The sequence below is a fragment of the Pseudophryne corroboree genome, chromosome 8 (genome assembly GCF_028390025.1).
Source record: "Pseudophryne corroboree isolate aPseCor3 chromosome 8, aPseCor3.hap2, whole genome shotgun sequence".
Classification (NCBI taxonomy): Eukaryota; Metazoa; Chordata; class Amphibia; order Anura; family Myobatrachidae; genus Pseudophryne; species Pseudophryne corroboree.
The window spans coordinates 15,566,420-15,579,300 of NC_086451.1; the positions used below are offsets into that span (position 1 = coordinate 15,566,420).

Consider the following 12,881-nt stretch of genomic DNA (forward strand, 5'->3'; position numbering starts at 1 on the left):
GAACTCCAGGCAGTGAAGCCAGTTCTTTCTGGACGAAAATCGACAGAGCCGAAATCTGAACCTTAATGGAACCCAATTTTAGGCCCATAGTCACTCCTGACTGTAGGATGTGCAGAAAACGACCCAGCTGAAATTCCTCTGTTGGGGCCTTCCTGGCCTCACACCACGCAACATATTTTCGCCAAATACGGCGATAATGGTTTGCGGTTACTTCTTTCCTGGCTTTTATCAGCGTAGGAATGACTTCCTCCGGAATGCCCTTTTGCTTTAGGATCCGGAATTCAACCGCCATGCCGTCCAACGCAGCCGCGGTAAGTCTTGGAACAGACAGGGCCCCTGCTGTAGCAGATCCTGTCTGAGCGGTAGAGGCCATGGGTCCTCTGATATTATGTCTTGAAGTTCTGGGTACCAAGCTCTTCTTGGCCCATCCGGAACCCCGAGTATCGTTCTTACTCCTCGTTTTCTTATTATTCTCAGTACCTTTGGTATGAGAGGCAGAGGAGGGAATACATAAACCGACTGGTACACCCACGGTGTCACTAGACCGTCCACAGCTATTGCCTGAGGGTCCCTTGACCTGGCGCAATATCTAGTTTTTTGTTTAGGCGGGACGCCATCATGTCCACCTGTGGCCTTTCCCAACGGTTTACCAACAGTTGGAAGACTTCTGGATGAAGTCCCCACTCTCCCGGGTGTCGGTCGTGTCTGCTGAGGAAGTCTGCTTCCCAGTTGTCCACTCCCGGAATGAACACTGCTGACAGTGCTAAGACGTGATTTTCCGCCCATCGGAGAATCCTTGTGGCTTCTGCCATCGCCATCCTGCTTCTTGTGCCGCCCTGTCGGTTTACATGGGCGACTGCCGTGATGTTGTCTGATTGGATCAGTACCGGCTGGTTTTGAAGCAGAGGCCTTGCCAGACTTAGGGCATTGGAAATGGCCCTCAGTTCCAGAATATTTATGTGTAGGGACGACTCCTGACTTGACCAAAGTCCTTGGAAATTTCTTCCCTGTGTGACTGCCCCCCAGCCTCGAAGGCTGGCATCCGTGGTTACCAGGACCCAGTCCTGTATGCCGAATCTGCGGCCCTCTTGAAGATGAGCACTCTGCAGCCACCACAGTAGAGATACCCTGGTCCTTGGAGACAGGGTTATCAGCCGATGCATCTGAAGATGCGATTCCGACCACTTGTCCAAGAGGTCCCACTGAAAGGTTCTTGCATGGAACCTGCCGAATGGAATTTTGCTTCGTAAGAAGCTACCATTTTTCCCAGGACTCGTGTGCAGTGATGCACCGATACCTGTTTTGGTTTCAGGAGGTCTCTGACTAGAGATGACAGCTCCTTGGCTTTCTCCTGCGGGAGAAACACCTTTTTCTGTTCTGTGTCCAGAACCATCCCCAGGAACAGCAGGCGTGTGGTAGGAACCAGCTGTGACTTTGGAATGTATAGAATCCATCCGTGCTGATGTAGCACTTCCCGAGATAGTGCTACTCCGACCAACAACTGCTCCATGGACCTCGCCTTTATAAGGAGATCGTCCAAGTACGGGATAATTAAAAACTCCCTTTTTTCGAAGGAGTATCATCATTTCTGCCATTACCTTGGTAAAGACCCTCGGTGCCCTGGACAGTCCAAACGGCAGTGTTTGGAATTGGTAATGGCAATCCTGTACCACAAATCTGAGGTACTCCTGGTGAGGATGGTAAATGGGGACATGTAGGTAAGCATCCTTGATGTCCAGGGATACCATGTAATCCCCCTCCTCCAGGCTTGCAATAACCGCCCTGAGCGATTCCATCTTGAACTTGAATTTTTTTATGTATGTGTTCAAAGACTTCAAATTTAAAATGGGTCTCACCGAACCGTCCGGTTTCGGTACCACAAACAGTGTGGAATAGTAACCCCGTCCTTGTTGAAGTAGGGGCACCTTGACTATCACCTGCTGGGAATACAGCTTGTGAATTGCCTCTAGCACAGCCTCCCTGCCTGAGGGAGTTGTCGGCAAGGCAGATTTGAGGAAATGACGGGGGGGGAGACTCCTCGAATTCCAGCCTGCACCCCTGAGATACTACTTGAAGGATCCAGGGATCCACCTGTGAGCGAGCCCACTGATCGCTGAAATTTTTGAGGCGGCCCTCCACCGTACCTGGCTACGCCTGTGGAGCCCCCGCGTCATGCGGTGGACTCAGAGGAAGCGGGGGAAGAATTTTGATTCTGGGAACTGGCTGACTGGTGCAGCTTTTTCCCTCTTCCCTCGTCTCTGTGCAGAAAGGAAGCGCCTTTGACCCGCTTGCTTTTCTGAAGCCGAAAGGACTGTACCTGATAATACAGTGCTTTCTTAGGCTGTGAGGAAACCTGAGGTAAAAATTTTTCTTCCCAGCTGTTGCTGTGGATACGAGGTCCCAGAGACCATCCCCAAACAATTCCTCACCCTTATAAGGCTCTATGTGCCTTTTAAAGTCAGCATCACCTGTCCAGTGTCGGGTCTCTAATACCCTCCTGACAGAATAGACATTGCATTCATTCTGGATGCCAGCCGGCAAAATATCCCTCTGTGCATCCCTCATATATAAGACGACGTCTTATGTTCGCAAAATAGTATCCCTGTTTGACAGGGTTACAGACCACGCTGCAGCAGCACTATCTGCAGGTCTCAGTCTAGTACCTGAGTGTGTAAATACAGACTTCAGGATAGCCTCCTGCTTTTTATCAGCAGGTACCTTCAAAGTGGCCGTATCCTAAGACGGCAGTGCCACCTTTTTTGACAAACGTGTGAGCGCCTTATCCACCCTAGGGGATATCTCCCAGCGTAACTTATCCTCTGGCGGGAAAAGGTACGCCATCAGTAACTTTTTAGAAATTATCAGTTTCTTATCGGGGGAACCCACGCTTTTTTACACTTCATTCACTCATTGGATGGGGGAACAAAACACTGCCTGCTTTTTCTCCCCAAACATAAAACCCTTTTTTAGTGGTACTTGGGTTAATGTCAGAAATGTGTAACACATTTTTTATTGCCGGGATCATGTAACGGATGTTCCTAGTGGATTGTGTATATGTCTCAACCTCGTCGACACTGGAGTCAGACTCCGTGTCGACATCTGTGTCTGCCATCTGAGGGAGCGGGCGTTTTTGAGCCCCTGATGGCCTTTGAGACGCCTGGGCAGGCGCGGGCTGAGAAGCCGGCTGTCCCATAGCTGTTACGTCATCCAGCCTTTTATGTAAGGAGTTGACACTGTCGGTTAATACCTTCCACCTATCCATCCACTCTCGTGTCGGCCCACAGGGGGCGACATCCCATTTATCGGCATCTGCTCCGCCTCCACATAAACCTCCTCATCAAACATGTCGACACAGCCGTACCGACACACCGCACACACACAGGGAATGCTCTGACTGAGGACAGGACCCCACACAGCCCTTTGGGGAGACAGAGAGAGAGTATGCCAGCACACACCAGAGCGCTATATAATGTAGGGATAAACACTATCACTGAGTGAATTTTCCCCAATAGCTGCTTGTATAAACAATATTGCGCCTAAATTTAGTGCCCCCCCTCTCTTTTTAACCCTTTGAGCCTGAAAACTACAGGGGAGAGCCTGGGGAGCTGTCTTCCAGCTACACTGTGAAGAGAAAATGGCGCCAATGTGCCGAGGGAGATAGCTCCGCCCCTTTTTCACTGACTTTTCTCCCGCTTTTTTATGGATTCTGGCAGGGGTAATTATCACATATATAGCCTCTGGGGCTATATATTGTGATTATTTTGCCAGCCAAGGTGTTTTTATTGCTGCTCAGGGCGCCCCCCCCCAGCGCCCTGCACCCTCAGTGACCGGAGTGTGAAGTGTGTATGAGGAGCAATGGCGCACAGCTGCAGTGCTGTGCGCTACCTTGGTGAAGACTGAAGTTTTCTGCCGCCGATTTTCCGGACCTCTTCTTGCTTCTGGCTCTGTAAGGGGGACGGCGGCGCGGCTCCGGGAACGAACACCAAGGACGGGTCCTGCGGTCGATCCCTCTGGAGCTAATGGTGTCCAGTAGCCTAAGAAGCCAAGCTAGCTGCAAGCAGGTAGGTTCGCTTCTTCTCCCCTTAGTCCCTCGTTGCAGTGAGCCTGTTGCCAGCAGGTCTCACTGTAAAATTAAAAACCTAACATATACTTTCTTTCTAGGAGCTCAGGAGAGCCCCTAGTGTGCATCCAGCTCGGCCGGGCACAGAAATCTAACTGAGGTCTGGAGGAGGGGCATAGAGGGAGGAGCCAGTGCACACCAGATAGTAACTAATCTTTCTTTTAGAGTGCCCAGTCTCCTGCGGAGCCCGTCTATTCCCCATGGTCCTTACGGAGTTCCCAGCATCCACTAGGACGTCAGAGAAAAAGGCTAATCTGCGCATGCGTATGCACCGCAATGCGCATGCGCGTCGTACGGGTACGAAGTCCATTGTGGTTTTGCACTGGTTCTAGCGACGATTCCAATCGCACAGCCGAACGCAAGGAGATTGACAGGAAGAGGGCGTTCATGGGTGTCAACTGAACGTTTTCTGGGAGTGTTTGTAAAAACGCAGGCGTGGCCGGGCGTTTGCTGGGCGGGTATCGGACGTCATTACCGTGTCACTCGTCGCAGCAATCATCGCACAGGATAAGTAACTACAGGGCTGGTCTTGTTTTGCACAAAATGTATTTGCAGGCGCTCTGCTGAACAAGCGTTCACACTCCTGCAAAGCGAAAATACACTCCCCCGTGGGCGGCGACCATGCGTTTGCACGGCTGCTAAAAACTGCTAGCGAGCGATCAACTCGGAATGACCCCAATTGCCCACAGCAACCGATCAGATCCTACTTCTCATTTATCTAGCACTTTCTAGAAGAAAATACTGTAGCTAGGATCTAATCAGTTGCTACGGGAAACATCTCCACTCTCTCTGAAAACCCACACTTTAGTAAATATACCCCTAACAGTCCAGGTTTTAAGGATATTCATGCTCAAGCACAGGTTAATTAATTAGTAACTCAGTCAGTTTGATTATACCATCTGTGCACATGGAAATCCTTAAAACCTGGACTGTTCGGGTGTCTTGGAGACCACATTTGGGAACCACTGCAACAATAATCCATGAAAATGGGTGTTTAATTACTGCAATTACGTCAGAGATTTCACTGACATATCCGGCGTCAACTAAGCTCTGCCGTCCTCAGAGAACGAGGGGACTGCAAAAATGGCTATTTACCAAGGGGGTAATTACAAGTTGATCGCAGCAGGATTTTTGATAGCAACTGGGCAAAACCATGTGCACTGCAGGGAAAGCAGATATAACATGTGCAGAGAGAGTTAGATTTGGGTGTGGTGTGTTCAATCTGCAATCTAATTTGCAGTGTAAAAATAAAGCAGCCAGTATTTACCCTGCACAGAAACAAATAACCCACCCAAATCTAACTCTTTCTGCACATGTTATATCTGCCTCCCCTGCAGTGCACATGGTATTGCCCAGTTGCTATCAAAAATCCTGCTGCGATCAACTTGGAATTACCCCCCAAGCTCTGTAAAGCATTGTCAGACACGGGATTGAAGACCTCTTTGATCCTCCTAACCTTTCAAATGTTCATTTGCATTTTTAACGTAACATAGACAACATAAAAACACATGAGGCACCTGGTGCCTCGTGCCAGTAAGACAGAGTGGTATTATCACATTCTCCATAGATACAGCGCAGCAGTTATGTTTCCCAACACTCCGAGATGTAAGGCGTCAGAGACAGGGAAGAGGGTTCACAGGACAGTCTAGTGGGCAGATGACTCATACAGAGATTTAATGATGTTTTAGTGCCTCTAGGAACAAATTGTTCATTTGTAGAATAAATATAACGGTCATCTGGACACAATCAGCATGTAAGGAGGCAGGGTATGAGCTCAGCGTTACGCTATCACTGTCATCAGATTCCTGCTGGAGAACCGATTCTAAATCATCTATAAACGTTTCTACGTCTCCCCCGACTGTTTAACCAGACTCTCACCTAACGCCTGAAATCTTAAAGAGCAATACTGTTCCCTACAGGGCCTATTTCTCCGCCGAACAAGATCTTATCTGTCCGACATCCCTCTGGGGCGGTGCAGAAGAATAAATGACAGACTTGCAGTCTCATAGGTAACACACTTTTAGTGCAGTTGTTTGGACTGAAACAGAAAGGTGTAAGATTCGCTGTAGATTTAACAATTCTCTGTAAATCGGGATGACTTTTCTGGAATTGGGAGAAAGGCTTAACAGTACGGTGGTAAAATGATAATATAACTGTATTACAGCATAGGATATGCGCATATTTAATGGATGCAAGGTTATATGGCAGGATATACCTTTCTGATACTGCCTGACCCGATCGCAGACGCGCAATCAGCCAATCAGAAGCAACTGCCCATCATCACCATCCATTTGGATTCTGGCCAAGGTGGAGCATCTGCAAACCACGCGCCTGGTTTAGGCGTGGCCGCAATGCCGAAGCGGCAGCGATCATTTTCAGTGACGGAACTGCGAGGCACGGCAAGTGTAGCAGCCGCTTACATGTGAGCAGAGACGCCCACTGAAGCCATTGCAACATGCTCGGCAACTGCGTACTCTGTTGCAACCGCGACGCAGCTGCGAGGGACATCGACTCCACGACCGCACAGGAGCTGCGACGCTGGCGCCATGTTTTATGCTTACGCGATCACAGTCGCATGCCGAGACATGGCTGCGTGCTTGCAGACACTCCGTTACCTCCCCCAAACAGCCTCTACTTGCCAATCACTCCGCGACCGGTTCCTCGTCACGAGCAGCATCACAAAGGAACCTTGGCGTGTGCAAACTGCGGCCGCAATACATGCGCAGTCTACCGGTGATTGCTCAGTTGCGACATCGTCGAAGTTGATAAGCCATCATACGCACGGATGGACGTGTAAGATTGTGTGAGCAAGCACTTACGTCCGGCTCCGCAACAGCCCGAGTGTTCATGGTTTTTACCAAATGCCTCGCTTATCCGTCCCACACAATGCCTCAGCCAGCGAGGTAAATGCCGCTCTTAGCTCTCTGCTTATATTTTATTTCTTCCCCTTCCACAAACTTCTCTTTTGTTTTCAGTGGAAATCACACTTATCAGTGATTAAAACCTCAGAAGAACATAAAGCGGAAGGAAAGCCTTGAAACGAAACACCCGCTACCATGTCACAATGGAACACAAACATATGAGGACTCTCAGAAACGTAAACACCTGACATCACCGTATTTCGGGCGTGTTTGAAAAAAATAAATAAAGGAAATTTGCAGGAAATTGTAACTTTCATGTAATAGTAAATCTCATGGATTAGTTTCAGCGGCTTCTCCCGCACTCCCTCTAGATATCAGACCTACAGACGACGACGACGCAACGCAACAGAACAATGGGGGTAATTCCAAGTTGATCGCAGCAGGAATTTTTTTAGCAGTTGGGCAAAACCATGTGCACTGCAGGGGAGGCAGATGTAACATGTGCAGAGAGAGTTAGATTTGGGTGGGTTATATTGTTTCTGTGCAGGGTAAATACTGGTTGCTTTATTTTTACACTGCAAATTAGATTGCAGATTGAACACACCCCACCCAAATCTAACTCTCTCTGCACATGTTATATCTGCCTCCCCTGCAGTGCACATGGTTTTGCCCAACTGCTAAAAAAATTCCTGCTGCGATCAACTTGGAATCACCCCCAATATAACCAGTCTTTCCTGGGAAGATATCAGGGTCTGCGGATGTAAAATATGATGATTTTGGCCAATTAAAGCATCTATCCAATAACGACTATAATAACGCAACCCATCCCAGTCGCTGTTACTATTTGCCGTCATTTTTTTGTTTTTACTTCGTTTTTTTTACCATTTTGTTAAAGCTATTTCGGATGATAACTCTGATAAAGTAAATTTGAATTAAGTCAATCAACATTTTTACATAAATACATATTTTTCTTAGAATTAAACATATCAAATTACATACACCTCTAACAGAATATATGTATGCATGTATGTATGTATGTATGTATGCATGCATGCATGTATGTATGTATGTATGTATGTATGTATGTGCTAGACGCCTATACAGCCATCATACCTTCCTGTTTCATCCCACAGAAAAGCACCGTATCCACCTGTATAACGCCCAGCAGTGTCTGTACGTTGTATTGCAATGAACCTGTTGCCCAAACCACGATGCACAGAATAGAACGCATCAGATAAACAGTCAGGAAAAGTTTGTGCGGAGCTCTGGGGACCATTCACCAATAGACAGGTAGAAGTTTAATACCATAAAGAAGGCTCTTTGGACAGACGACGCACAGAAAACGCATGCCAGACGGCTATTATCTGGGTCATGCGTCTGCTGCAGATGTGTCTTAAGGGAGAACCCTGGTGCCGCCGGCTTAAACAGAAATCAATGCTGCAACGGATGGAAAAAAGAAAATGGTTGTGCAAACTCACCAGCTCCACCGAGCCGTAGTGTTTCCTGCTGAATTCTCCCCGTCTGCAGCCCAGGTCTTCGGAGACGGAGCTGGAACAGAAACGCTTCATCAGTATACATAGCTAGAGGTCCAGAGAGCATCTATGCAGCAGACACACAACATCTGCTCACTGCAGGGGGGGGGGACGTCTCGCAATGTGCAGCCACTGCAGGTCGTCGCATCCTGCAAATGAGCCCTGGCTAGGAGGGGACGCATAATGAGGGGCTGGAGAATTACTTTACCCACCCATGGCAAGATGCTAAATTCAATCATCTGGACTATCAGCCGTGTTCCCCGCTATACAGAAATACAGCATTCGGGGGGTCCTGAGAACAGATGCAATTTTTAAGTAAATACATCTTTGTGCCCCTGGCTATGTAGATTACCTTTAACAGCTAATATAAATCTTAGACATAATTGATATTACATACAGTTTTATATTATCTCCATATTTAGTGGCATATTCACCAGATATTGCTACATATTTATAAACACACTATGCAACATGATAGTACATAGCATTCCAGGCAGTAACACTTATGTTATCGGAATCCACATACACAGAACATTATCTATCTATCTATCTATCTATCTATCTATCTATCTATCTATCTATCTATCTATCTATCGTAACTATCTATCGTATCTATCGTATCTCAGACTTGCTACATATTTATAAACATACATAGTAAGAAATATTAAGACCATTGATTTGCTTCATAGGTTAGCAATTATTAAGCATCTGACAATTTAATTCAATGTCTCACTCCCCATCTATCAAAAAATAAAAAAAGATAACAAAGTACTGTACACAGAACAGGAGAAGTGGTACTATGCAGTGTCACATATCTCAGTATACAGAACAGGAGAAGTTGTACTATGCAGTGTAACATATCCCAGTATACAGAACAGGAGAAGTGGTACTATGCAGTCTCACATATCTCAATATAGAGAACAGGAGAAGTGGTACTATGCAGTGTAATATATCTTAGTATACAGAACAGGAGAAGTGGTATTATGAAGGTGTCCTATATCCCAGTATAGAGAACATGAAAAGTGGTACTATGCAGTGTAACATATCTCAATATACAGAACAGGAGAAGGGGTACTGTGCAGGTGTAACTTATCCCAGTATACAGAACAGGATAAGTGGTACTAAGCAGTGTCACACATCCCAGTATATAGAACAGGAGAAATGGTACTATGTAGTGTCACATATCCCAGTATACAGAGCAGGAGAAGTGGTACTATGCAGGTGTCATATATCCCAGTTTACAGAACAGGAGAAGTGGTACTATGCAGGTGTCACATATCCCAGTATACAGAACAGGAGAAGTGGTACTATGCAGTTGTCACATATCCCAGTATACAGAGCAGTAGAAGTGGTACTATGCAGGTGTTACATATCCCAGTTTACAGAACAGGAGAAGTGGTACTATGCAGGTGTTACATATCCCAGTATACAGAACAGGAGAAGTGGTACTATGCAGTGTCACATATCCCAGTTTACAGAACAGGAGAAGGGGTACTATGCAGTATCACATATGCCAACATACAGAACAGAAGAAGTGGTACTATGCAGGTGTCACACATCCCAGTATACAGAACAGGAGAGGTGGTACTATGCAGGTGCCACACATCCCAGTATACAGAACAGGAGAAGTGGTACTATGCAGTGTCACACATCCCAGTATACAGAACAGGAGAAGTGGTACTATGCAGTGTCACATATCCCAGTATACAGAACAGGAGAAGTGGTACTATGCAGGTGCCACACATCCCAGTATACAGAACAGGAGAAGTGGTACTATGCAGGTGCCACACATCCCAGTATACAGAACAGGAGAAGTGGTACTATGCAGTGTCACACATCCCAGTATACAGAACAGGAGAAGTGGTACTATGCAGATGACATTCATCTAATGCAGCCATACAAAATAAATTATGCACCTAAAAGTCAACAGTGTTTATTAACACTTTGGGGGTAATTCCAAGTTGATTGCAGCAGGATTTTTGTTAGCAATTGGGCAAAACCATGTGAACTGCAGGGGAGGCAGATATAACATGTGCAGAGAGAGTTAGATTTGGGTGTTCAATCTGCAATCTAATTTGCAGTGTAAAAATAAAGCATCCAGTATTACCCTGCACAGAAACAAAATAACCCACCCAAATCTTACTCTCTCTGCACATGTTATATCTGCCTCCCCTGCAGTGCACATGGGCCCTCATTCCGAGTTGTTCGCTCGCAAGGCGATTTTAGCAGAGTTACACACGCTAAGCCGCCGCCTACTGGGAGTGAATCTTAGCTTCTTAAAATTGCGACCGATGTATTCGCAATATTGCGATTACAAACTACTTAGCAGTTTCTGAGTAGCTTCAACCTTACTCGGCATCTGCGATCAGTTCAGTGCTTGTCGTTCCTGGTTTGACGTCACAAACACACCCAGCGTTCGCCCAGACACTCCTCCGTTTCTCCAGCCACTCCCGCGTTTTTTCCGGAAACGGTAGCGTTTTTATCCACACGCCCATAAAACGCCGTGTTTCCGCCCAGTAACACCCATTTCCTATCAATCACACTACGATCGCCGGAGCGAAGAAAAAGCCGTGAGTAAAAATACTATCTTCATAGCAAAATTACTTGGCGCAGTCGCAGTGCGAACATTGCGCATGCGTACTAAGCAGAAAAACGCTGCGATGCGAAGAAAAATACCGAGCGAACGACTCGGAATGAGGGCCATGGTTTTGCCCAATTGCTATCAAAAATCCTGCTGCGATCAACTTGGAATTACCCTCTTTATTATTTCACCTGTGCAGTAGTCTAGAAAACAGAGAGCAGTAAACGTAAAGACCAGCCACTGACTTCAATAGAACAGCTCCCCTAGAGGCCAAACACACTCGGAACATGCGAGGACGCTAAACTTTGTTATCAATAACGTGCCAAGAAATAAAACAGCATGGATCAATATAATGTGTATAAAAGTAAATAAATGTGTATTGCTCTGTAAATCCTCTCACTCAGGCACACTGTACAATGGTGGCTCAGCGACTACTAAAGGGACTTAGAAGCAGTAAACCTGTCGCTTGTCCATACAAAAGATGGACCCTGGTGCCACGACGCACCTTCCATAACGCGTTCATAGCCCCCGAATATGAGCCAGAACATAAGAGGTCTGGCGGACTCAGCTGCAAAGATACAGTTAGGAGTTTGCAGGTTTAGTTTTACACTATAACAAATATAACTGTCCCCTCTGGTTAAATAACAATCTCCATAACATAGTCTCTCCATGTACCCCCATGCACCGACAGAGATGAGAGCTGCCATGTAGGCTGCTCTGGCTAGTGACCAGGACCCCCGTTTGGAATATAGTTAGCCCAGGTTTGGGGGATAAACACTTGGTGCCAACTTGTTGTGTGAAAGTGTATTGGGTGATCAGTATCCGGCGCTGTGGGTACAGTGTAATTCTTCAGGGGGTTAGGACGCCCCCTGTTATGGAGTGTTGGGAGCGTCACTGTAAATATCAAGTAGCCCCAATGAATAAATAGCCTCCGCATTTCACGGAGAATGGTAGAGAGTTCGGTATCTGGATGATAGGTCGCCTGTCTAGGTTGACAGTCATTAGGTCGACCGTTGCAAAAGGTCACCAGATGAAAGGTCAACGGGTACAAAAGGTCACAGGGTCGACATGACAAAGGGTTTACATGTTTTCCCAACTTGTGCTTCATTTATTATCCACGTGGACAACGATTGGGAACAGTAACCAGTGGCGAGCACGGCGGTAGCGGAGCGAGTGTGGCAAGAGAGGCGCGCCTGTGAGGGTACACGCTTCCACGGACTGTAGTCACATATGATGAAACATACAAAATGATGACCAAAAGACAACCAAAAAATTGTCTCGACCATTTCTGTGTTGACCTTTTCACCCTGGCGACTTTCGTAGCTGTCGACCTTACCCACTGTTGACCATTTATCGGTCGACCTTCTGACCTGTTGGCCTAATGCATGTGGACGATATGGGGTCGACCTAATGACTGTCTACCCAGACACTGCAGGTGTTATATACCACACCCAGAGAGTCACAGCAAGAGACATATATAATATACAGGATGAATCGCTTTCAAGGTTTACAGGCCTGAAGGCGAAATGCGTGTGGTAATATACTGACAGAACACGACCTTATTGTCTCCGGCACGGTAAATAATAGATGTATTAAAAGGAGATGAGTAAAGGCGGCTTCTGACAGATAAGGTGCTGGAACCTCGCTCAGCTCAGGTCAGTTTCTGCTCTTTTGAAAAAAGAAAGAAAAAAGCGGCAAAAAAACATGGCTACTTTTCATTTTTCCTTTTAGCGCCATATATTTTTTTATCTTTTGTTGGGTGCCGGAACATACCTGACAGTAAAAGT

At 46.6% G+C, this 12,881-nt stretch overlaps 1 protein-coding gene across 4 annotated transcripts in view; it reads right to left on the minus strand.

Annotated features, from left to right (window-relative positions):
• The window catches only part of GARNL3 (GTPase activating Rap/RanGAP domain like 3), a 429,083-nt gene that overhangs the window by 236,295 nt on the left and 179,907 nt on the right, over positions 1–12,881 (minus strand). For all 4 annotated transcript variants that reach the window (XM_063935955.1, XM_063935954.1, XM_063935953.1 and 1 more), the window contains one exon: positions 8,460–8,529. In XM_063935955.1, the coding sequence (XP_063792025.1) occupies positions 8,460–8,529 (70 nt within the window). The remainder of the gene's footprint in view (positions 1–8,459; positions 8,530–12,881) is intronic.